Here is a 27,572-nt window from a genome sequence, read left to right on the forward strand (position 1 = left end):
AAGGAGAAGCAAGTTGGTAAATGTCAGTTCAATTCTAAGTTCATTCTTTATGTGCGTAGTGGTGTGCAATGTGTATTGTCTATTATGATATTGTAATGATTGTTTTAACGATGTACGAGGCACTGCGAGCTGACATCGCCTTTGTATCTCGTGCTTTCACTGCGTGATGTGTATGGTTATAGGTCTGTTCCCAAATGAGTTTTTGTCTCATATTTATATCATATTATGTTGTTATCATAGGCCTACAATATCACATCAGCAAGAGTTCCGTTTTCCCATGCACAATTGCAAATGTGACTTTTATTTTATATAACAGTTAAATTAACAATAAATTAACATTGTGAGTTACATTTTATAAACAATGTTGTCAGTATTGTTTGTTTTCCCTTTATTTCGGTGATGAGAATTTCAAAATGAAGCCATAGCAGAGTCTCAATGCAACAGACAGCGATGATTTTTTTTTTTTTATAGAATCCGCGTTTTGAACGAATCAATTTAGTGATTCAATGAACAACCACTTGCTTCTTTCCCGAATGAATCAGCCTTTTGATCAAATCGGTTGAATGAATGACTCCCTCAACTCACTTAAGACAGTGACTTGCCGCCACCTACTGGCAGTTTTAATTTCACATTTAAAGTACCCTTTAATTAGAATGTTAAATATGAACTAATTTCTAATTTTAACGATCTCATAGCTTTATTTATGCAATTGTAAATGCAGTGTAAATATATTAATACCAGATCTGATGCCATTTTAATTTAATTATTTAATTTGACTGGTAACAGTGGTATTGTGTAATTATTCTAATAGAATTTAATTTGAATGTTAGAATTTGACATAAAAGGTGAAGCATACTGCTCTGTTCATACATGCGCCTTTAGTTTGACCTATCCTGGACACAGATCTGCGGTAGCACCAGCCTCCTTATAATCTACGAAAATAATGCTACGAATTCATAATACTTCAGAATAAATCAAGATGTAACATTTATTTTGCCAGGCAGAGTTAAACATCAATTAAAAGGATTAAAAAGAAAACACAAAACTGATCAGCATAAAATACAAACATAATTCAAAATGCAATATCAAAAATAGTTTAAAATAGTCAGCATACCACTGTAAAATCTAATTGGTTGGACTTGCTTAAAGGGATACTCCACTTTTTTTGGAACACATTTTACAACTCCCCCAGAGTTAAACAGTTGAGTTTTACTGTTTTCGAATCCATTCAGCCGATCTCCGGGTCTGGCGGTACCACTTTTAGCAGGCGGAGTTTGGGCCCGTTTTGTTGTGCTCTCTGTCCCTTAGATCTCTTCTTCAGATTAGTGAGTTTTATTGCAGGTTCAAATTCTTGAATTCAGTCCTATTAGAAATCCATCATTACAGCTTCACTTATTACTAACCAGACTGACTTTATTTCTGGCAGACGTCTACAGAAGTTTTTATTGAGAATTAACAGAGGTTTAACTCTGTTTCATTTGAAGTCACCATAACAGTGATTAGTATTTCCATTAAGTGCGCTCTTAACTTTTTTTTTTTTTTTTTGGCTGCATGCTGTGACAGTGTGTTTGTCAAAGACATTTGCAGCAGCAAAGAAAGCTAAAGTGAAACTAGATCAGGTGATGATGGTTACCTGTTGATTTATTTATAATGTGTGCCAGATGTGGGCCGGATATAGGACCCCAGCTAACAGCTTTTTGTTATAAGAACGTTCTCCAAATATTTAGTGTTGGTTCTGGGAACGTGAAAAAAATCCAGTTTTCTTGACGTTAGAAGAACGTGTTTTAAAATAATGTATAGTATAATGTTCCTCAAACGTTCTTTCAACCTGATTTTGATTTAAAATTCTGTATAATATAATAATGATTGTTATAATATTGCTAGATCTCATGCTACAGTAACACAGGGTTTGTGATGTGAAAATAGTAATGGAACAACACAATTGTTAAATTCCAATGACATCAGTGAAAGCTCGATGGTGTTTTTAGCCCCCAATGGCTCCTACCAGGCAGCTAACCCTAACCTCAACCTTAAACCTACCCATCCCCTCGCTGCCTGGAAGGCGCCGTTAGGGGCTAAAAACACCAAACACCTCAGTGAAACAGGTTATTTCATGATGATTATTCGGTTCGAGAGTAGAGATAAAATCCCGAGGCACACACGCACACTAGCACACACACGCAAGGTCTCGCGCTCACTCTCTCTGCCGTGCGCGCGCTACGCTTGCGCGCTCTTGCTTCCGGGAGATTTTAACTGATTTGCGGGCATCAGGGAGCCGCTATCAATATGCGGGAGACTCCCGGAACTTCCGGGAGACTTGGGATGTCTGCTATAATGTTGTATTTGAAATCAAAATTAAGTTGAAAAAACGTTTGAGGAACATTATACCTTTTAAAGTTCCTCTAACGTCAAGAAAACTGGACATTTTTCACGTTCCCAGAACCAACACTGAATATTTGGAGAACGTTCTTATAACAACAGTCTGTTAGCTGGGATGTCACAATGTTGCTATGTTGGATAGTGTTGCATAAATTACAGCTCATTGTAAAGATAATTTAAGAGCTGAATTCTCAGCCTCCATTCCCTTTTTTTCTCCTTCCAGGTGAAGAGATCTCTCAGACAGTCGAGCAGGCCATCAGTGGAGACTTCATGGGTCGCCTTATTGTCCAGCCCAGTGGATGTGGAGAGCAGAACATGATCAGTATGACTCTACCTGTCACTGCCACTCATTATCTGGACAGCACCAATCAGTGGGAGGCTGTTGGAATAGACCGACGTAGTGAAGCCATTAAACATATCAACACAGGTCAGCAGGATACAACAGATACACAGAAACTGACTAGGATTTGAAAAGAAAAAAATGAATAAAAACAAAGCAAATAAAAAACATATAAATATAATTTATTTTTTGTATTAAGGTTATCAACAGCAGCTGCATTATCGCAAATCAGATGGATCCTACGCTGCCTATAGATCATCGCCGAGCAGCACATGGTATTTTCATTTCAATCAATTAATTGCATTTGTTTTTATTTTCATGCCCACTCTCTCCTGTCATGTTATTATTTAATGACATTTAGATTACTAGTAAAATATTATTACTTGTTATTTATTAGCTCTTTTTTCTGTTTGTTAAAGGCTGACAGCATATGTGGCTAAAGTCTTCGCCATGGCCAGTAACTTAATTGCTTTAGATGAAAATGTGATCTGCAGCGCCCTCAAGTGGCTGGTTCTCCACAAACAACAGCCAGACGGCTCTTTCAGAGAGGATGCACCTGTATTTTCGAGTTCGATGGCGGTAAGTTAAATGTGGCTATGACTGACTGTATTCAGGGGTGTGATTCTTCCGGATAAATCCGGAAATCCGTCTTTTCTCACCTGAAAATTATGCTCTCGTAAATCATGCAAATCCGCTTTTTTTTTTCTCTTTTTTTGGGGTCGCGCGCAAAGTACGGTTCGGGTATTGGTAAACATAATGACCGCTCACCGCTGTCAACGTTTTTTGTGCCTCTGATTCATGTCTTCATGTCACTCCGCAAGTAGTCCATTCATTTGTCGAGTTTTGGATGTGTGGGGCGAACTATTTCTTTTCTTAGCTGAAGCTGACAAACGGGACTTTTCCTGCTTTTTTGTTCTTTGCCAAATCACACCTATGTGTATTTGAAGTCATCTGTGGAGGAAAAATTGCAGTGACCTGTAAGATGCAATTAAGTTTTCATAACCCTTGCAGAATCTGCAACATGTTTACCATTTAAAAAAAGAGGGATTATTAAAATTGCATTGTTTTTATTACTGTCCTGAATAAGCTGTTTCACAGAACATGTTTCCATGGTTTTTATTAACCAAGAAAACGTCTCGTGTTACGTCTGTAACCCTTGTTCCCTGAGAAAGGAACTCGGGCTGTGTCAAAGATGACACCTTGGGGAACACCTCCAGCGTGATAGCATCTGAGCACATGTGGAACTAGTCCAATCTTGATTGTTGTTGCGTCATGACATCAGTTACGGTGTAAGCGGAAGCTACAAAGGGACGCGGCTTATAACAGTGTTAGCTTCTGATAGGCCGAAGCAAGTCTTTCTCAGGCACTCAGGAGATGTGGCAAAGGGACGCAGCGTCTCGTTCCCTTCTCAGGGAACAAGGGTTACAAATGTCACCTGAGACGTTCCCTTCTAAAGGAACTTGCGCTGCGTCGAAGACGACACTGGGGAACGAAATACCCACTGCGCCACACTGACTAGTGCCTGTCCTGATGTGAAGCTTTTCTGGCACAGCTCAGGAAGAGAGGACTTGAAAAACCGGTGGCGTGGAGGGCAAATCCAAGCTATAATATCTTATAAAAGTGTGTCCCCGCCAGCAGCATCACAGACCTCTTAAAGGGAAACCCCAGATAGCAGGGCTTTGGAGGAAGCCACTCCCAGGGTTCGTACGGTCATGAAAAACCTGGAAAAGTCATGGAATTTTAAAATGGCAATTTCCAGGCCTGGAAAAGTTTTGGAAAATGAATAAACTCAGAAAGTTTTGGAAAAGTCATGGAAATTTGTTTTTCAAAATATCCGTGTACTTGAATTTGTTTAATTAATAATATTGGTGAAACAAATTGCAATACTTTTTTCGTTAGAGTGATCAGTCGAATCACGTGACTCACTTGCGGCGGATTTTGATTGTAGGTGGGCCTCCAGAAAACTAGATGGGCCAAAAGAAATGGGTTCCCCTTCATGTCCGTTTCAGCGCTTTTCTGCGGCACTGAGGACAGCGACTAAGTAGCAATACCTGTGTGGCTCTTGTGTCGCTGTCCTCAGCTCAGTGCTTCAAATGAAAATAAGCTGCTTTGCGTTTTCATATTAGCTATAGGCTAGCTACCGTCTGTATGCGCCTTTCCATTACAGATTTGAGCAAAACTTTTTTTTTTCTTCTAAATATCGATAAATAACTATTGCAAAATGACGGCGTTTCCATTAACCGATGTTAAGCAACTAAAACTTATTTTTTTCCTCTCGCGATCAGTCATTCCAAAAATCATGGCAACGGAGGACGTTAGTAGGTTTATATCTCAGCCACCGCCCTACAAATTATTATTATTAATGGAAGGAGACGTGTCTTATCCAAGCATTAATGTCAGGGAAAGACCCTTATGCGAACGGCACATATATAGGCTAAGTTTCTTCATGTTTCTCCCTTGATTGTGATGACTTTTTGCCTCTTTGTTAAACATTTAAAATAAATACAAATTAATATGGATGATTTTTTCTTAAAAAAAAATTATTTTGTCTTTTATTTTCCGTGTTGGCATTTATGAGGAAAAAACAATGTTACGTGACCGTTCTCCATTACGGTAATGAGTGCTCTGAATGCGGCACTAAAAGACTTTAAAACTTACACAGAGACCTCAAACAGAAAGCACAAAGCCTTTTTCAAAAAAATTCGTTTTGTATTAATTGTATCTTGATTTTTAAATATGTTTCATTAACCAATTGCTTAATAAATAAAAAGTAAATAGCAGAAAATATATAATCACGACACAGTGGCGCCGGAGTGAACTGGAGCTTAAGCTATCATCCATGAACCGAAACTCAGCATAAAAGGTAGCCTACTCGCCTCACAGACCTAAACAAAACTGAAATAGGCCTATATCTATTATCTACAGAAATCTCTACTTTTAAACAGAACCATTCAAAACAAAATAAAACGATGTAGCCTAATCCGTATGAAATGTGCATTTCTCTCCGGCGTGTTCACTACTAAGAAGATCGCGAGTCAGTCAACTTCGTCTTTGCAGTCGACACAGAAAACACTTGTTTATTAATAAACAATTAAAATTGAGAGAGAGAGAGAATATATGATTAGTTTGACTCATTTTGAGGACTTATAATGATGATCTGTTAAGATAGAACGTTCACCGAATTCTGATTAGTCGAGAGGATTTATCCGTTTAGGCTAAAAATAGGGTCGGCGCTTCTCGGTTTGGAAAGAAACTGCATCTTGCAGTGGCCTACATTTTAAACAAGGAAATATAGCGATTTGGCATGAAACGTTGATGGAGCAGTGAATAGGGACAATCTCGTTTTTTTTAATGGCGTTTATCGCGTTTTGGAAAAGAGCTCTTCAAGCACATTTTTATGGAAGCTTGTTTCCGCCACAGAATAAAACATTTTAAAAGATAATTGCGACTTTTTATCTCACAATTGCGAGTTTACATCTCGCAATTCTGACTTTATTTCTCAGAATTGCGAGATATAAAGTCAGAATTGCGTGTTATAAAGTCAGAATTGCGAGATATAAAGTCAGATTTGCGTGAAATAAAGTCGCAATTGCGTCCTATAAAGTCAGAATTCTGACTTTTTTTCTCGCAATTGCGACTTTATATCACGCAATTCTGACTTTATATCTCGCAGTTCTGACTTTATAACACACAATTCTGATTTTATATCTCGCAATTCTGACTTTATAACACGCAATTGGGAGATATAAAGTCAGAATTGCATGATATAAAGTCGCAAATTGCGTGTTATAAATTCAGAATTGTGAGATATAAACTATTCTTTTTCCCCCTTAGAATTGGACTTTATATCTCACAATTGTGAGTTTATATCTCACAATTCTGAGAAAAGATGTCAGAATTGCAAGATAAAACTCGCAATTATGTGTTATAAAGTCAGAATTGCGTGATATAAAGTCGCAATTGCGAGAAAAAAAGTCAGAATTCTGACTATATCTCGCAATTCTGACTTTATAACACGCAATTGCGACTTTATTTCACGCAATTCTGACTTTATATCTCGCAATTCTGACTTTATAACACGCAATTGCAACTTTATTTCACGCAATTCTGACTTTATATCTCGCAATTCTGACTTTATAACACGCAATTGCAACTTTATTTCACGCAATTCTGACTTTATATCTCGCAATTCTGAGAAAAGAAAGTCAGAATTGCGAGATGTAAACTCGCAATTGTGAGATAAAAAGTCGTAATTATCTTTTAAAATGTTTTGTTCTGTGGCGGAAACAAGCTTCCATACATTTTTCATCAGCTACTAACGTTACCCGCCTATGGAAGCTTGTTTCCGCCACTGAATAATAAATAAATAATAATAATTGCGACTTTTTATCTCACAATTCTGACTTTTTTCTCAGAATTGCGAGATATGAAGTCAGAATTGTGAGAAATAAAGTCGCAATTCTGAGAAATAAAGTCGCTTTTGCGAGATATAAAGTCGCAATTCCGGGATATAAAGTCACAATTCTGAGAAATAAAGTCGCAATTGGGAGATATAAAGTCAGAATTGCACGATATAAAGTCGCAATTGCGTGTTATAAAGTCAGAATTGTGAGATATAAACTATTCTGTGGTAAAAAAAAAAAAAAAAAGGGTTAGGGTTTTTTCCCTTAGAATTGGACTTTATATCTCACAATTGTGACTTTATATCTCGCAATTCTGACTTTATAACACGCAATTGTGACTTTATTTCACGCAATTCTGACTTTATATCTCGCAATTCTGAGAAATAAAGTCAGAATTGCGAGATGTAAACTCGCAATTGTGAGATAAAAAGTCGCTATTATTATTTATTTATTATTCAGTGGCGGAAACAAGCTTCCATACCCGCCCGCAAGGAGTTCATTATCATATGGATTTACGTTAATAAATGTCTAAGGAGTTGTCAGGGTTTGACATTATTTGTGTTACTGTGCCAGCATATTTGAATAAATATTTATTTTGTATTAAAACATTGCTTGTTCATTTATTTTATTCAAGATATGGGGTGGTAAATTTGAACATGGATTTTTATACTTATTTTACATGTATACACAGACATTTTATGGAACATTATGTCATGAATATTTACCTTTAAGTCATGGAAAAGTCATGGAAATTTAATGGTAAAAATGTGTACGAACCCTGCACTCCTCTAGTCAAATGGGCTCTTATCAGGAGAGACGAGGGCAGGCTGCGCTCCTCATACGCTAAAGAAATAGCCTCCACAAACCTCCGTGAAGTTGGCACCCCATAAAACGAAATCATTTCCAAAACTATGCCATTCGTTTGTGCTGCGTTTGTGCTGGTTTGGTGTTTGAGATATTGAACATTATTTTTTGGGTTGTGTGACGTCACTCTCCACCCCATGTCCTTCAAATTGCTCCAAACCGGTGTTATTCGTTTGTGCTCGGTTTGTGCTGGTTTGTGCCGTTAAAACAAACACTGTATCTGTTTTCCTTTCGCAGATATAACTAATTTAATTCGGGGCAGTGACGTCACTCTCCACCCCACCTCATCTAAATCGCACCAAACCGGTGTCATTTGTTTGTGCTCGATTTGTGCCGGTTTGTGCCGTTGAAAGAAACATTGCAACTACGATCCCCTCTTAAACATTAAAAAAGAAATTTTTTAAGTACAATTACATAACTGTCCACCCCATATGGTCCAAATCGTTGCAAAACTGTGCCGCTCGTTTGTGCTCGATTTGTGCCGGTTTGTCGTTACGATGAACATTGTATCTTTTCCCCCTCCTTAGAAATAACACATTGGATTCGTGACAGTGACGTCTCTCTGCAGCTGTCAGTGTTCTTTTCTTTAGATATGGGAATGTTTTATTTTAGATTTGTGCTATTGACATTTGGTCTTTATATAATCACCAATGCACTGATATGTAATGTAGGCCTACTGTCACTACTCTGGCTGTAAGCTACGTGTGACTGATGCTTAATTTTGTATTAAAATAAAATAAAATAACCAATAAAAAAAAAAATATTAAAAAAATTGTGGAGTGTCTTTTTCTGAATACTTTTAGCAGCTTACAGTGCCGGTTTGTGCTGTAAAAGTTTCGTTTGTGCTGCTTCGGTTTTTTGGATATTAAAATAATATTTTTTTGGTCATTCTGAGGTCACTCAGCCCACCCACACGCTCCAAATTCACCCAAAATAGGCCCGTTCGTTTGTGCTGGTTTGTGCCGGTAAAATTTTCGTTTGTGCTGCATCGGACTTTAACATATCAGACATAGACAATGACGTCACCAGCCCCCCACACGCTCCAAATTCACCCAAAATAGTCTCGTTCGTTTGTGCTGGTTTGTGCCGGTACAATTTTCGTTTGTGCTGCATCGGACTTTAACATATCAGACACTGAATGAAAGCGAATTATAGATGGTGACTTCACCAGCCCCCCACCTGCTCCAAATTCACCCCAAACATGCTCAATCGTTTGTCTTCGTGTGTGCTGCAAAAAGTATATAGCCTATATATATTTTTTTTAACAGTAGCTAGTTGAAGTAACAAGGTAAGACCGAAACGGCAAACCAAATCACAGTATTCACTCAACTGTTATTTATCCTGTGCGTTTTCAACTTTTAACGGAGTAGGCTACTGCGGATCACAGGATGTGTGCAATAACACAAACTCCAAGGTAGGCTAAGTGTTTTACTTATATTGTTTTGTTAATAACATGAACGTTGTCATAAATACACATACCATAATCTGAATTTTTAGCATCATTACTCCAGTCTTCAGTATTATGAATTTGATGCTAACAGCTCTAATGTGCTGCTTAATATTGTTCTTTTTTTTTTCTGGAAACCATGATATACAACCATTCAAAGGTTTTGGTTGAGTAGTATATAAAAAAATAATAATTTTATTTAGCAAGGACACATTAAATTAATCAAAAGTGAAAAAATTATCACGGTTTCCACAAAAAATATTAAACATAAAAAAAAAAAAACACGCAATGTGTATTAAACATTGATAAAAAATAAGAGCCTTTCTTAACTGAGCAGTGAGCACCAATAATAATTGAGCACAAAATCAACATCTTATGATTTCTAAAGAATAATGTGACATTGAAAACTGGAGTAACTGGAGGACATTACAGGAATAAATTACATTTTAATCACATTAAAACAGAAAATATCTAGGCTATTTAAAGGCTAATCATTTTTCACAATATCAGCAGTGTTGTGCAAGTTACTTCCAAACTGTAATACATTATAGATTACTTTGTTACTTTTATTTAAAAGTAATTATTTACCTTACAATATTAGGCTGTCTCAGAATTGTAATGCATTAGCTATCCTGTATTACTTTTGAGTTACTTTCACCAAAATAACTACAGAAGTAGAACTTAACATTCTAAAATGACTAGGGCTGTAACGATATGCAATATGAAGCCAAAATCCCGACATTCAGATGCACGAACCTGTGTCGCGGTGTGAGAAGGCAGAATCGCGACACACCCTTTCCAACTCCCAGAGTTATCCTTCCCGTCCAGATCCAGTGCTACCACATCTTCAAATTACTATTATTTGAAGTTAACATTAGAAAATACATAGACTTACACTACAAAAATAGTTGAGGATAAATTCTTTAAAATTAATCAATTCCAGCGTTATGGACGTGACATTTGCAAGTCAAAACTTGAAATATAAATTATCAGAAAATGCACTTAATACCAATATATTGAAACGTCTGTTTATATATCCATAGGCTACTCCCTTAATAAAGGAGTCCAGACATTAGAAAAATATCAGTCTACTCATGCGTTTTATATTTAATATGAGGGAAATAGCCAAGACATGCATGTGCGTTACATTTTTTTTAGTAGGCTAATTCTATGAATTACACTGCGCAAACGAAAAGTAATACTACCACCGGATGAAGAAACATTGGCTCTCCGCAGAACATAAATTATTCGTTTTATTTTATTTTCGTGTTTGCATTTATGAGGAAAAAACAATGTTACAGACGGCACAGTACTCCGTTACGGACATGACCGCTCTGAAAGCGGCACTAAAAGACTGCTTTAAAACTTCCACAGAGACCTCAAACAGAAAGCACAAAGCCTTTCTTTAAGGTGAAATTCGTTTTGTATTAATTGTATCTTCATTTTAATCAACGTTTAATCAACCAATTGCCAGGATTTAATAGGCAAAATAAGAAGTAAATAGGCCTATTTCAGACAATAGATAATCAGGACATGGAGGCGCTTGGCGCCTGAACTGCAGCTGGTCTCATAAATGAACCGAAACTCAGCGCCTACTTGCATCACAGACATGTCTACTTTTAAACAGAACAATTCAAAACGAAAGAAAACAGACTGCTCTCTGCTAATGTATGAAATGTGCATTTCTCTGTGGCACGCGCGTTCACGAAGATGCAGGTGGGGGGCTGGTGAAGTCACCAGCTATAATTCGCTTTCATTCAGTGTCTGATATGTTAAAGTCCGATGCAGCACAAACGAAAATTGTACCGGCACAAACCAGCACAAACGAACGAGACTATTTTGGGTGAATTTGGAGCGTGTGGGGGGCTGGTGACGTCATTGTCTATGTCTGATATGTTAAAGTCCGATGCAGCACAAACGAAAATTTAACCGGCACAAACCAGCACAAACGAACGGGCCTATTTTGGGTGAATTTGGAGCGTGTGGGTGGGCTGAGTGACCTCAGAATGACCAAAAAAATTTTATTTTAATATCTAAAAAACCGAAGCAGCACAAACAAAACTTTTACAGCACAAACCGGCACTGTAAGCTGCTAAAAGTATTCAGAAAAAGACTATTTTTTTAATATATATTTTTTTATTGGTTATTTTATTTTAATACAAAATTAAGCATCAGTCACACGTAGCTTACAGCCAGAGTAGTGACAGTAGGCCTACATTACATATCAGTGCATTGGTGATTATATAAAGACCAAATGTCAATAGCACAAATCTAAAATAAAACATTCCCATATCTAAAGAAAAGAACACTGACAGCTGCGGCCCTGTGTGAGCACAAACGAACCGGACAGGTTTGTAGACGAGATGGATGGAGAGCGCGGCTTGCTTGCGTGATGTCACTACTCCTCCAAAGATTTTGTGATGTCTAAAGAATGGAATCATTTATGATGGTTCTTTCTACGGCACAAACCAGCACAAATCGAGCACAAACAAAAAGCACCGGTTTGGGGCGATTTGGACGGTATGGGGTGGAGAGTGACGTCACTGTCACGAATCCAATGTGTTATTTCTAAGGAGGGGGAAAAGATACAATGTTCATCGTAAAGGCACAAACCGGCACAAATCGAGCACAAACGAGCGGCACAGTTTTGCAACGATTTGGACCATATGGGGTGGACAGTTATGTAATTGTACTTAAAAAGTTTATTTTTTAATGTTTAAGAGGGGATCGTAGTTGCAATGTTTCTTTCAACGGCACAAACCGGCACAAATCGAGCACAAACAAACGACACCGGTTTGGAGCGATTTGAAGGACATGGGGTGGAGAGTGACGTCACACAACCCAAAAAATAATGTTCAATATCTCAAACACCAAACCAGCACAAACGTTCGTTTTTGCGGCACAAATCAGCACAAACGCAGCACAAACGAATGGCATAGTTTTGGAAATGATTTCGTTTTATGGGGTGCCAACTTCACGGAGGTCCTCCACCATCCACCTGCTAATCGTTTGCTTAGAGGCAGGAGAACCCTTCCTATGTGACCCAAAACACACTAATAGCTGGTTCGACTTCCTAGGCAGCTATGCATTTCTAGTGCTTTGGATCTTTTTTAGGAAAAAAAAAACACGCCAAATAAGATAGACAAGTTCCCCAAAGTTGTTTTCGGAAGGGAACTCGAACAGCCAGTGATCATCATACATTTTAGTTATTTGAAAAAAAACAAAAACCCTGATTTGATATTTTGATAATGAAAATGTTTGTGTTTTATGGGGAAAATACGGTTGCATACAACCCCATATAATCTCCATATGAACCTATGAACCATAGAAATATACATTAGTAACATCTATTCTGTCTATCTTAAAATATTTTAAAGTCCTGAATGGATTCAGTTGTTGGCCACTGATTAATAACCCTAGTAAAAAGGGCTAGATTTGCTGATTTATTATAAAATGCAGGGGGGGGTTTTATGCAGGATATTCTATTTATTTGTGCTTTATTCCAGGGTGGCGTAAAGGGCAGAGATGCCGATGCCTCTCTGACGGCCTTTGTTGTGATTGCCATGCAAGAGGGCAGAGAGATCTGTGCTGAATCAGTCAGTGTAAGTACAGCTCTTCCACATTTTTGTTCCTTAAAACATTCCATTCTAGATTAACAGTTGATTATTTTATTTTTTTCTCTCTTGGGTTTAACCTCTTCCACTGTTTTTTTTTTAACCAAAAACATTCAAATGAACAGTTGTTTTTTCCTACTCTTCCTCTTGATTTAAACATTGCACACACACTTTATAGAGTCTGCATGACAGTATAAGGAAGGCTGTTGCATTCTTGAAAGGTCGACTTCCACAACTGACCAATCCTTACGCTGTTGCGTTGACTTCTTACGCCATAGCCAATGCTGAAAAACTCAATAAAGACATCTTGATGAAACATTCCACCCAAGGAGAAGGTCAGTCACACCAATAAGTCATCAAAATGTGTTGTGCTTCATATAACATGGAACAATAAAATAAACTAGAGTGGAAATTTCGTAAGAATTATGTAAGTTTTGTGGTGTTATGATAGCTGCTTGTCCGTATCAATAACAGCAATGGAATGAAATATATACCCCATATCAACTAGCTTGTCGAGCCTCTTTCCATATTTTCCATCTTCGCAATATTGCTCATATACAATCCTCACTAAATTTCAAAGAAGCTGAAACTGTTGTTCATGCTTTTATAACGTCGTACCTGGACTATAGTAACTTTCTTTTATGGCCTACCCAATTAAGCCCTTAATCGCTTGCAGCTAATTCAAAATTCAGCTGTCCTGCCCTTACACACAGCAAAAACAAAAGTGTTAAATTAACTCTCCTGAGAGTTTGACTCCACATTTAAGAGTGTAAACTTAACACTGTAGCAGTGTTAAAGTAATGAGATAATTACGTGATTAATTGATTGAAGATTGGCCTTTATTGAAGACACCTGATGTTAACAAGCAGAATTTCTGAAGGAGAAAAATCACAAATTTAAGTCACCGTTATTGTGATCAGTATTTGCCAGAGGTGGGAGTAAGGGCGTTTTACCACTGGGTTCGTTTGCTGCGGTCCGAACCTGAGTGCGCTGGTTCCCGGCGCCCCCCGCAGCGTTGGTCTGGTTTCACACTCAATTAGTTGTATCGAACCCAGGTGCGTTTGCAGCAGTGATGCGCGGGTCAATGTATAAACAACCCGGACCCGACCGACGTTTTCAACTAACCCGCCCGCAACTCGGACCGCAAAAAAAAAGAAAGAAAATATTGTACCCGACCCACTTCCTGACCCGCATTTTTTAAAAGTAGGCTAGTAAATGCATAGCAAGAAATACACATGACAAAGCCAGCACTTTGGTCATTATCTTTCATTATTTCGGCAACTTTGCTCTTTCTGTTTGTGTATTTGCGGAGCTTCCACTCCCCAGTCTTCACCTTTTCTCTTGCCGCCTCCATCTCTACCTGCAGACTGAGCTCGTGCGTCATCTTCGCGCCAGTTATTCAGCCAATAAAGTGTAGGCCTATGTATTTCATAGAAAATTGCATGTGAGCGGAGTGGAGCGGGAGCAAGCGGGCGGATCTTGGACAGAACGCAGAGCGGCATTTTTAAAAGGATGGAGCGTCGCCCTATTTCCCGCTCCAATTTCGCTCCACGCACACCAAGATTCTGAAGCATGCTCAGTCAAGCCTGACTCAGTCTACTGTTGATGACTGCAAGATGGATTCTATTTTCAGTCAAAACTCGGCTCAATAATGGAGTTCAAAAAGTAGGCTACTTCAAAAAGGAAAATAAGAAGTCATACAGGTGTAAAACTAACTATTATGTGGTAGAAGAAAACGACATCGTTTCAGTCAGTAGGCCTAAAGATTAATTTTGGAATCTAAAAAGACACATCTCTCGAAAACATGCAGTGTGATATGTGAACACGCTGGGAAGAAAGCAAAAGGTTAGCAAATTGAATACGGTAACTTAAAGTGTAGCCTAAATTAAATACAGCGTAAAATGCAAACAATTGATACAAGCCCATTTAAATTTTAATCCTGCGCGCTGCGCACAAGTTCAGTTATAAGAATGTTGTCCTAATAGTTAATTTAGCCTAGGCCTACTTTTAAAACGTTTATGTATATTTATTTTATATTTTTGTTTATATAAATTTTATTTATATTATTAGGCCCATTTATTCGTTTTATTTTACAGCAGTTTGTGTGTACAATGGATATAAGCCCATTTAAATTTTAATCGTGCGCGTTGCACAAAAGTTAACTTATCAAAATTCTGGCCTAATAGTAAATTTTTTATGTAGGCTATATTTTTGTTTATATAATTGTTATTCATATTTATATTATTAGGCCCATTTATTCGTTTTATTTTACAGCAGTTTGTGTGTACAATGGATATAAGCCCATTTAAATTTTAATCGTGCGCGTTGCACAAAAGTTAACTTATCAAAATTCTGGCCTAATAGTAAAATTTTTATGTAGGCTATATTTTTGTTTATATAATTGTTATTCATATTATTAGGCCCATTTATTCGTTTAATTTTACAGGACTTTGTGTAGGCTATATTCCTTCTTACATAGGCCTAATTTGTCATTTGAAATACAACATTTCTATTTGAAAAATGTTGTTGTTGCTCATTAGTTCTGTAGGAGGTAAGGCTGTGGTCTAAGCTACAGTGATATAGGCTACATGTAGATTTTTTTTCCCCTTTTTGGAGCGAGCGGGGGGCGATTTGAGTGGAGCGCGGATCAAACTGCGTTGAGCGCTGATCGAGCGATAGTGAGCGGAGCGGCCTGATGTAGCTTTGAGCGGGGGAGCGGAGGGGTGGACAGTTCCGTGAGCGATGAGCGAAGATTCTCACCGCTCCACTCCGCTTATGCTCTCTATACTACTATATAAATTACAAAGGTTTAATTGGCATCTTTATTTCAAACGACCCGACCGACCGCGACCCGAATATCATTAAAAATATTTTTGGATGACTCGTAACCGCGGGTAACCGCGGGTGACCGCAGGCACCCGCTCATTTCGGATCAACCCGCGCATCACTGGTTTGCAGTGATCTTACGTCATCGCAAATGCACACGGAAAACGCATGGAGAATACAACTCGACTGAGCATAGCTGTAATTTGTCAGTTTTTTTGGTGCTATTATGCACAACATAGTGAGAGACAACTACGTTTATGTTCATTACATGGTGTAATTCAGCACATATCCAGGGGACGCCGTGTTTCTGCTGCTCGCAGAAGATTTTTCACTGATGCGACAGTGATACGCATGCGCGGGATACTATACTTCCTGAACAAGCACGCACCCGAGTCCGTGTTGCTTGCACATTAACGCGAACCGCGCCACGGTTCGGGAGCAACCGAGCTCAGACCACCTCCTCCAGGTAGTCTCGGGTTCGGTACTCTAGTGCGCACCCGGGTCCGATGACAGCGTTCACATTAGCGATTTTTCATGCGAACCGTGCCCCGGTCCGCACTAAACTGCCAGTGTGAAAGCGCCCTTAGTCACTAAATTCAAGTCTCAAGTCAAGTCCAAGTCTTAACATTGCAAGTCAAGTCAAGCCAAGTCATTCTGTTGTAAGGGTCAAGTCATACTCTTTGTCAAGTCAAGTCGCAACTTAGTCATCAAGTCATACCAAGTCACACACAGGCTCGTTTTACACATTTTTTAACTCTGGGACTTTTATTTCTTATTTAGACACAGAGGGCTGATGGGTAAAAAAAAAAAAAATTTACTTGTGTGTAATAAATAAAATATTGTTAAGAAGCACATTAAATGCTCTAAAATAAAAATAAATTAAATGAACACAAGTAAACAAGAATTAATAAAACTTTTCCCATCTTGTGCTAGCCCTACATAGTTATTTTGCTGTGATGTCCTCTATGAAAGTGTAAACGAAACAAAAACATTAAAAATGTCAATTTAATCCAATTAGGCCAACGTGAACACACTAAAAAAAAATGTAGCATATAGAATTTCCATCCATTTGGATTACATAGTTTTAACATAAACCAATTAATAATCTGAATGTAATTCATATTTTTAAGTCATATATAAATGAAACAGATAAGATTTATGTAATAGTACACAGAAAAACGCCCATGTTAAATTAACACTGCTCAGTGTTCATATGTGTGCACACTACAGAGTTAAAGTACCATTGAAGCAGTGTTGAAGTTAATGAGATAATTAACCCTCTGAGGTCGAGAAACGCGCCGACGCGTTTTGCTGGATTTTTTTCACATAGCAGCAACATAAACTTAAATTACTCCGTCATTTATGGTTATACAGAAAAAAGAAATATAAAAAAAGAATCTGTGATATTTCTACTTTTGTATGTGTCCACTTACAATCAAATCAAAACATTGTGCTTTTGTAAAATAAAGAAAATAAACAGGGTGTGCGTTCTGCCTCTCCGTTGCGGTGAACTTTTTTTTCTTGAGCACGTCTATAAACTGAAACATAACTCAGCGAATCCTTCTCACACATTTATGAGCCATATACCTTTATACACATTTAAGTGTGTACTTTTAAATGATCGGATTCAAACTGAAAACAAATATTCTCTGTTTAAGTAATTTGTATAAAACCAACAGGATGTCCAGTATCTCAAACGCTTGCTAATTATTTTTTAATTCGACACGCCCACTCGCGCAAAAGAGATTCACATGCAAATCTCCACATGGAACGCGAACGCCCTCGTTACCTCAAACACAAAACACCAACAAACTTCACAAGTCTCTGCTTTTCGTCGAGTTTGGAAGACACGTCTGAGCTTACATTGGATTTACATCAGAAGAAGAAGAACGCGATTTGAAGACAAGAAAGATGTAAGGTAAGAAATTCTTACTTATTAGTTTATGGTATTGTTGCATTAACTTCACATAACAGTTGAACTGTTGCTAGATGCTGTATATGGTGAATATTATACTATTTAGACCCGTGTTTACTGTTAAATACTGTTTGTGGATATCTGCTCAAACATAGATATGTATAACCATAATGTTTAATATTTTGGAGCGCGATCGCGTTTGAATGTAGGCTATCATATTTTGGAGCGCGCTGTGGGTTTGAGCATCATATTTTGGAGCGCGCTGTGGGTTTTAATGTATCATATTTTGGAGCGCGATTGCGTTTGAAAGGAAAAATGCACCAAACATTAGGCTTTATGTTTTTACTATTATCTCATTTCATATCATCATAACGAATGGAAACATTTGAAGTAACATATGATAATCAATATATTTTTCTCTAGCGTAGTTGTTCTTGAAATCTTTTGGAAGATTTAATTTATTGTTATTATTATTTTATGCAGCACTGCGTAGCCTATGCCTACAAGGCCTATATTCATGTTCATTATATATTGTTGGAAACGTGTGTGTGTGTGTGTGTGTGTGTGTGTGTGTGTGTGTGTGTGTGTGTGTGTGTGTGTGTGTGTGTGTATTCTGTGAATTTTAAAAAGAAATTTTAACCAGAAAAATCTAAAATCTATTCCCAAAATCGTGCAGCCCTATAGTTTCTCTTGATATCAGTATGTTCACAGTTTTTTTCTTTTTTTCTTTCTTTCAGGGACCAGATGCAACTGAGTCCTGCTGACTTCAACATTCACATGAGTCTCTGTACATGAACATGGTAAAGTGAAAATCAAACACCTTGGAAATGAAAGGTATGTTTTTAGGAATGGCACAAAGGTCTCTGTCTTTGGATCATTGTTTTCAATGTGCTCTTTTGTCATTTGTATTTTTGGATTGTGTTGTGTTGTAAATAAATCCAAACAATCTAAAAGCCATTCTTTTTTAAATCTCCTCATTCTTTGTGCAAGGTTGCTCTGAATGACAGGGCCTGATCGCTCCTAATAGGGCAGTTAGGGGAGTTTCTTTGTCTTTCTCAGGTGTAAAAGCTTACATATTCATGAGATGATCACGCCCCTTCGCATATGGCTTTGTCACACAAAACACGTCTTAGAAATTTTAAATCAATATATTGTCTTATCTGAATGAGCAGTCAGGGTGATTTTCACATAGTTTTGGAGCAAATATTCTAGGCTATGTCATACAATTTTCAAAAGTCTTGTGAAGAAATAATCAGTATGGGTTTCATGGCCTTATTTCAGTGAGAATTTTTTTTTGTATTTTCACAAACCACGCATAAATGTCATTATCTCAAAACTACAAACTTTTACATACATGCTGCTGATATATTATTGTAGCAGAGTTTGTGCTGAATACAGTGTAATTAGACTTTAGCCATGAAAATGTCACTAGTAACAGAAAAAAACACAAATGTCAGAGCATGTCAGACCACCTCCAGGGCCCAGAAAACAGCTCAGACCTCAGAGGGTTAAGTGGTGATTGAGCATTAATTATGAACACCTGCTGTTAACAAGCAGAATCACTGAAGAACAGAGAAACACAAGAACTACAACTGACTTCAGCCACAGTCTTAGATGAAATCAACTGAAGAGAAAAGAAGACATTAAATCTGTGAAGATCTCAGCAGAGGAGGATTAAACAACTCAAACAGCTTTACCAGCTTCACCTATTACTAACCAGATTGACTTAATTTAATAGCCGTTTTAATGAAATCAACAATTGTATTTTAAAGTCACCATGATGGTGGTTAGCATTTGCTTTAGTTGGACTCTTGACCCTTAACTTTTTAGTATTATATTTTCTCCGGCTGCTACATTTGTGTGTGTATATAAAGCACATTTGTTGAGGCAAAAAAAGCCATGAGAAAATTAGATCAGGTGATATTGGATGTTTAATCATCATGTAATTGTTTGAATCTCTGATCTTATTCTGTGTCTAACGCTTTGATTATATACGAGTTGTGTTTGTAATGTTGTTATATAATAGAAGCCATGTTAATTTACAGCATGAGAGCAATGTTGTTAGCTAAATAACATTTAGTGCATTCAACTTTTTTTCTCTACATTATTACTTCAAGAATCAGTGTATGACTCTCAACAATGGAGACAATCAATGAAATGCTTCATGCTGCAGTGCATGCTGGGTACCACCAATCAAAACTCACCCATATCTCCCAGCATTCATTGCGACATTAATACATTTTGCAGCTGGATTTTCTGGATACTTTGTTTGATTGTCACCATTGTTGAGATTCATATGCTGTTTCTTGATTTCTGTGTTTGTCTAAGTAATGCCGTAGATTCAAGTTTTTGTGCACCAAGTATTTTTTTAAAAAAAAAACCTATTTTAAATAATAGGTATTTGATAAACAACACTGCTAGATATACTATAAAATCAAATGACTTCTATTATGAATAAAACAATATTAAAAACACAAGTCCTATATAATCAAAGCATTAGATACTGCATTATATCAGGGATTAAGGAAATTACATAATGATGACGTTTTCATCATCAATAAACAACCAACATCATCTGATCTCATGGCTTTCTTAACTACAACAATTGTGCTTTACAAACACACAAGTATAGCAACCAAAGAAAAGTTTACATTAAAGAGTCGAGGTTCAAGAGTCCAAATAAAGCAAATGCTAACCACCATCGTGGTGACTTTAAAATACAACTATTGATTTCATTAAAACGGATATTAAATAAAGTCAGTCTGGTTACTAATAGGTGAAGCTGGTAAAGCTGTTTGAGTTGTTTAATCCTCCTCTGCTGAGATCTTCACAGATTTAATGTCTTCTTTTCTCTTCAGTTGATTTCATCTAAGACTGTATCTGAAGTCAGTTGTAGTTCTTGTGTTTCTCTGTTCTTCAGTGATTCTGCTTGTTAACAGCAGGTGTTCATAATTAATGCTCAATCACCACTTAATTATCTCATTAACTTCAACACTGCTTCAATGGTACTTTAACTCTGTAGTGTGCACACATATGAACACTGAGCAGTGTTAATTTAACATGGGCGTTTTTCTGTGTACTATTACATAAATCTTACCCGTTTCATTTACATATGACTGACATATATGAATCACATTCAGTTTATTAATACAATTACATAAATCTTATCTGTTTCATTTATATATGACTTAAAAATATGAATTACATTCAGATTATTAATTGGTTTATGTTAAAACTATGTAATCCAAATGGATGGAAATTCTATATGCAATTTAAATACATAAATCTTATGTTTAGAATTTATTTATTTATTTTTTATTTATTTTTTTTGTGTGTTCACGTTGGCCTAATTGGATTAAATTGACATTTTTAATGTTTTTGTTTCGTTTACACTTTCATAGAGGACATCACAACAAAATAACTATGTAGGGCTAGCACAAGATGGGAAAAGTTTTATTAATTCTTGTTTACTTGTGTTCATTTGATTTATTTTTATTTTAGAGCATTTAATGTGCTTCTTAACAATATTTTATTTATTACACAAGTTATTTTTCTTTTTTTCTTTTTTTTTTTACCCATCAGCCCTCTGTGTCTAAATAAGAAATAAAAGTCCCAGAGTTAACAAATTTGTAAAACGAGCCTGTGTGTGACTTGGTATGACTTGATGACTAAGTTGCGACTTGACTTGACTTGACAAAGAGTATGACTTGACTTGACTTGACTTGACTTGTTAAGACTTGGACTTGACTTGAGACTTGAATTTAGTGACTTACTCCCACCTCTGGTATTTGCTTTAGTTGGGCTCTTGACTCATTTATACATTTATATTTGTAACTGAGTTATGAAGCCAGATGATCAAAGAGAAAAGATTATCAGGTTATGATAGAAAAGATTATGATAATTATTATCATAATCATAATTTGGCCTGAATGAATGAACTCATTTAGAGCCTAATGTCTGAGTTAGATTTACTTTATTGAATACAGCAGCACTGTGTTTGTAAAGCATAAGATAAGTTTGTAGTGTAATGTGTTTGTAATGTAATCTAAATGATTGTTCCGATAGAAAACTTTAAGAAAAAAAGCCAAAGACGTCTATTATTTAGACACACTGACATCAAGAATCAGCCTGTGAATCTCAACAATGTTGCAGTGCATTCTGGGTGCCACCAATCAAAACTCATTCATGGCTCCCATCATGCATTGCGGTATGAATAAATTATGATCTGAATTGTCTTAGTAATTTCCTTTCCCTAATTGAATATTCTGTTTGTCACCATTGTTGATATTCATACACTGATTCTTGATGTCTGTGTGTGCCTTAAAGAAAGAGCCTTAAAGTGCCTTGTTTTTATCAGAAGAACTTTTAAGAAATCCTTTGAATTATTTAGAAAATTCTGGATCTTACGCTGTATCACAGTGATGCTGTAATGACCAATATAAATTTAAGCCAGAGATTAGGCTCTAAATGAGTTTTGTGATTCAGGTCAAATTATGATTGTCAAAACATAACCAACACCACCAGATCAACTTTTCTCTTTGTTCATCTGTTTCAGTTATAACTCAGATACAGCAGCCAAACTAAATCTAATGTAAATAGTTTAAGGGTCAAGAGCCCAACTAAAGCACACACATATCACCATAATGGTGACTTAATTTTTTTGCTTTTACCCTTCAGTGATTCTGCTTGTTAATATCAGGTGTCTTAAATAGTGCTAAATCTTCACTCAATTAATCACTTAATAATCTCATTAACTTCAATATTGCTTCAGTGTTCATTTAACGCTCATATTTTAACACTATGATTTCCCTTCACGCTCCAGCTTCATCTCCACACTTGTTTCTATTCCTGTTTTGTGATTGAAACAGCCGGTACGTTCTGGACTTTCCCTGAACAGCGTCATCACTCTCTAGAGGCGACAGCCTATGCTGTGCTGGCACTTGTGAAGGACAAAGACTTTGATAAAGCAGGAGAGGCAGTGCACTGGCTGGGCAGACAACAGTCCCATTATGGTGGATCTGGCACCACACAGGTATATGAAATTTTGAAATGTATATGAAAATATATTAAATGTTTTTCTCCAAAACATGTTGGCCACAATTATTGCCACCCTTTTATTAAATACTTTTTGCAATCTCCTTTTGCCAAGATAACAGCTCTGAGTGTTCTAAATGATACCATGGTCGCTGTTACGAACCGCTCTGAGATACGAAGGTAGAGGATCCAAATGCAGCTTTATTAAGCGTAATCCAGAGGCGTAATCCAGTGTACAGGCAAAAGGTCAAAACACAGGTAGGCAATCCAAACAAACCAACAAAGAAACAAACAAAACAGGCAGGGACCAGAGGCAAAAGAGTAATCCAGGGAACAGGGCAAGAAATCCAAATAAACCAAAAGACAAGAAACCAGGGAAAACGCTCAGAATTGCAGTGTAACACTTAAACAAGACTTCGCAGTGAGTGAATGAATGAACATGGTATAAATAGACTGAGACTAACAGGGTGATGGGACACAGGTGAATGCAATCAATGATAATGAGGTACAGGTGACTGTGATGAGTGATCAGAGATGATGAGTCCGGGCAGTGAGTATGGGAAATGTAGTCCGAGAGTGAACGTGAGTGTCTGATGTGGAGTGCCCTCTGGTGGCTCTCAAGGGCACTCCAGCTGGTGACCGTTACAGTCGCCCAGTAAAATGGAAAAAAAAATTGATATAAATCAATATAATTAGTAGTAAATTAAATATATTAAAGGTCCCATTGCATGAAAATTTCACTTTGAGGTTTTTTAACCTTAATATGAGTTTTCCTAGCCTGCCAATGGTCCCCCAGTGGCTAGACGTTTTGATGGGTGTAAACCAAGCCCTGGGTATTTTTGACAAAATGAAAGCTCAGACGGGCAAATCTAGAAATCTTCCCCTTATGTCGTCATAAGGGGAAAGGTTACCTCCCCTTTCTCTTCTTTGCCCACAAAGCGAATTTGCCCGCCCATGAGAAAATGAGCTGCGTGAGCGCAATATTGGTTTTTCCTCGAGAGACATCATGGCTTGCAAACGAGCGAAGCATGGCAGTTGCTCAGTGTTTGGATGTACAAATGAACACAAAAGTATTATTTTAGTTCCTTCATCCGAGCCTCTGAAGAACCAATGGGTTATGTGAATTTCTGATGTGTAATTGTTCAAGTTCAGACAGATAATCTTTCTCTCAAAGTCGTTCAATACTGTTTATGCATCAGTAAATCAAGCCAGTGAGTAAATGATCAAATTCACGTCGTTTCTCTTAGTAGGATGAAAATAATCTTACTTAAACTGTGATTAATATATTCATACAGAAAGCGATCAAAGAACAATCCCTTTCCAATCGCCCAAGCTGTCAATCACACAGCGCGAGTTTATCTGGACACTTGCCAAAACTCGTTATGAAATCAATGACGCTGTTACACTGCACAACGAAGCTCTTACTGTACTTACCTCATGTTTGCATTGGTGAAAGCATTAGTGAGGGTGCAGAAACTGCGTTGCAATGATAAGATCTTCATTCACATGATCAACAGGCTGTCATCTGCTCAATGCTCATCACTGCAACCTTTTATGTGATGGGATGGGAATAGATCTAAATACTTCAAAAACTTCTCATGATTCGTTAATCCCGATAGCTGTAATAGTAAAAATGTATAATAGCTGTAATAGTAAAAGTTTTCGAGAGAGTTCCACATGTAATGCTAAATATTTCATGCATGTCAGCCAATCACAGCAGTGGGCGTTTACACTGAAGTCTCACACAGACACGCCCCTTCAAACAGAGTGTTCAATTCAGAGGCTAAAATCAGGCTAGGAAATATGCCTTTTATTCAGAGGTGGAAAGTCCAGGGGTCAGAAAGTAAAAGTCCTGCCATATGTTTATTCCACCCATGAACTCGCACAGCAAAAACTCCAGTGTTAAATTAACTCTCCTGGGAGTTTATTTGGCTCCAGACTCAAGACTGTTAAAAGTTAGAGATAATTTATTGAAGACATCTGATGTTAACAAGCAGAATCACCAAAGGAGAAAATCAAAACAATTTAAGTTGCCATTATATGGTGATCAATATAATCAAAGATTTCTTAAAAGTTGTTCTGATCAAAAATACTTAAGAAAAGTATTTTATTTTATTTGGACAAACAGACATCACGAATCAGCCTGTGATTCTCAACAATGGTGACAATAATAAAGCATGTTGCAGTGCATTCTGGGTGCCACCAATCAAAACTCATTCATGCATTGCGGTATGAATAAATGATGATCTGAATTGTCTTAGCAAATTCCTTTTCCTAATTGAATATTCTGTTTGTCACCATTGTTGAGATTCATACACTGATTCTTGATGTCTGTGTGTGCCTGAAAGATTATTTTTAATTATATATATCAGAACAACTTTTAAGAAATCATTTGGATTAAATTGAAAAATCTGGATCTTATTCTGTAGAATCACTGTGATGCTGTAAAGACCAATATACATTTAAGTCAGAGATTAGGCTCTAAATGAGTTCAGTGATTCAGGTCAAATGATGCTTATGTTAAAATATAACCAACACCACCTGTTCACCTTTTCTCTTTGCTCATCTAGCTGTTATAACTCAGTTACAGCAGCCACACAAAATCTAAAGTTAAAGGGATAGTTCACTTTGAAATTAATTTTTGGTATGTTTTAGCTTACCTCAAGGGCATCCAAGATGTAGGTGTCTTTTTTTCCGCAGTAGTTTCAATTTTGATATTTTTAGGTCAAACCGTTCTTGTCTGTCAGTCATATAATGCAGGTCGATGGTCACTGTCTCAAAGAGCATGCACAGAGTCCAAATTAAAACAATTCCCCGTCGTAAGTACACATTGTACCTAAGTACCTAAGACACGAAACGAGCGGTTTGTGTGAGAAAACGAACAGTATTTATATCGTTTTTACCTCTTATACACAGCCATGTCGAAGTGATCTGATCTGACGTGTACGCAGACTGGTGCATAGATATATACACACTAGATGTCGCCTTGTCTACGGCAGTTCATTGGAACGAATGTCTTTAAGGCGACATCTAGTGTATATATCTATGCACCAGTCTGCATACACGTCAGATCAGATCACTTCGACATGGCTGCAAATAAGAGGTAAAAACGATATAAATATTGTTCGTTTTCTCACACAAACCGCTCGTTTCGTGTCTTAGGCCATCAATGTGTACTTACGATGGGGAATTGTTTAATTTGGACGACGGGGAATTGTTTTAATTTGGACTCTGTGCATGCTCTTTGAGGTGGTGACCATCGACCTGCATTATATGACTGACAGATGAGAACGGTTTGACCTAAAAATATCAAAATTGAAACTACTGCGGAAAAAAAGACACCTACATCTTGGATGCCCTTGAGGTAAGCTAAAACATACCAAAAATTAATTTCAAAGTGAACTATCCCTTTAACTTTAAATTTAGTTTGGCTGCTGTAACTGAGTTATAACAGCTAGATGAGCAAAGAGAAAAGGTGAGCAGGTGGTGTTGGTTATATTTTAACATAAGCATCATTTGACCTGAATCAGTGGCGCGGATACAGTGTTTTCTCTTGTGGCTCGCCCACACCGCACTTTCTTCACTCGGACGCGCGCTTCAATACGTTGCAGAGATCGATCTATTTATGAGGCGCCGTCTATATGAGTATGTGCGCGGAAAGTTTGTGTGTGCGTGCTCGCGTCTCAGATGAGTATGTGCGCGAGTTTGTGTGCGCGCTCGCATCTCAGATAGGGCTGGGTATCGATTCAGATGTTACAATTCGATTCGATTTCGATTCGCAAGCTCTAATTCGATTCGATTCTCGATTCGATTTCGATTCTCGATTTCGATTCTCGATTCGATTTTTCCAATTTCGATTCTAAATTCATTTCGATTCGACTCACTCAATGAATATTAAATACAAATCCTATATTTATTAAAAAAAGAAAAAGAAAAGAAAAAAAAGTGAACAAGTTTTCAAGTGTTTAATTAATAAAAAGAAATTAAGAGCTACAAACCTGTATATTAAACTTTTTTTATTTTAGGTACACTTGGGTACATTAAAACAGAACCCAACTCTATATTTCAAATGCATACAATGAATAGACAGGATTTTGATGCAAGATGAAAAATTGATGCTGAAAATTGGACAAGTCAGAACAGTCGCATGTCTTGATCAAACAGGTTAACAATCCTCACATAAACCCACATATAAAAACGTTGCATATAATATAATATGTGCCCTTCCTGTCTAACAGCTAGGCCATACAAAAATTGAATAAAATTATCAAACAGTCTGTGTTGCATTAATTATAAATTATATATTGACTAATCAAAGTTACAAAAGTTCTTTATTCAAGAGCAGTGAGTGTTTTTCTCTGTTCTCTTTGTTCTTTGATTAACTTAAATGACAGAGATAATTAGTGGCTACAGTGTACTGTCCCTTTAAGACCAGCCGCTGTTGACAGAGACGCGTTCACGTTCTTCATAAGACTGCTCTTATGTTATAAAGATACTCGACAAAAATACATTTTGGCATAATTGTGTGTGTTCTTCGTTCAAGCGCGAAAGATAATTCTATTCTGTGCTGTCTTGTGCGCACGCACGATATCATCGCAAGTTTTTCTGTCACAGTCACGACAGCATTTTGGCAGCATTTTGGTCATATAGCCTAATTGCGTATAGGCTTGTCATAGCGATTGCGATATGATTAAACGTGCAGCACTAATTGAGGTTATTTTATGATTTAGATAAAACTACCATAAAATCT

At 37.1% G+C, this 27,572-nt stretch overlaps 1 protein-coding gene across 8 annotated transcripts in view; it reads left to right on the forward strand.

Moving 5' to 3' along the window:
- LOC309493628 (complement C3-like) overlaps positions 1-27,572 on the forward strand; it is a 528,795-nt gene that overhangs the window by 27,340 nt on the left and 473,883 nt on the right. For 6 of the 8 annotated variants that reach the window (XR_014204025.1, XM_082162768.1, XM_082162766.1 and 3 more), the window contains exons 24-29: positions 2,603-2,806; positions 2,919-2,994; positions 3,139-3,298; positions 12,940-13,035; positions 13,226-13,382; positions 22,657-22,820. The exons of the other annotated variants lie outside the window; for them this stretch is intronic. Coding sequence is in view for 5 of the 6 variants with exons in the window: in XM_082162768.1 (XP_082018894.1) it covers positions 2,603-2,806; positions 2,919-2,994; positions 3,139-3,298; positions 12,940-13,035; positions 13,226-13,382; positions 22,657-22,820 (857 nt within the window). In the remaining variant the exon portion in view is untranslated. The remainder of the gene's footprint in view (positions 1-2,602; positions 2,807-2,918; positions 2,995-3,138; positions 3,299-12,939; positions 13,036-13,225; positions 13,383-22,656; positions 22,821-27,572) is intronic. 8 annotated transcript variants of the gene reach the window in all.

The sequence above is a fragment of the Leuciscus leuciscus genome (genome assembly GCF_965113295.1).
Source record: "Leuciscus leuciscus genome assembly, chromosome: 3".
Lineage (NCBI taxonomy): Eukaryota > Metazoa > Chordata > Actinopteri > Cypriniformes > Leuciscidae > Leuciscus > Leuciscus leuciscus.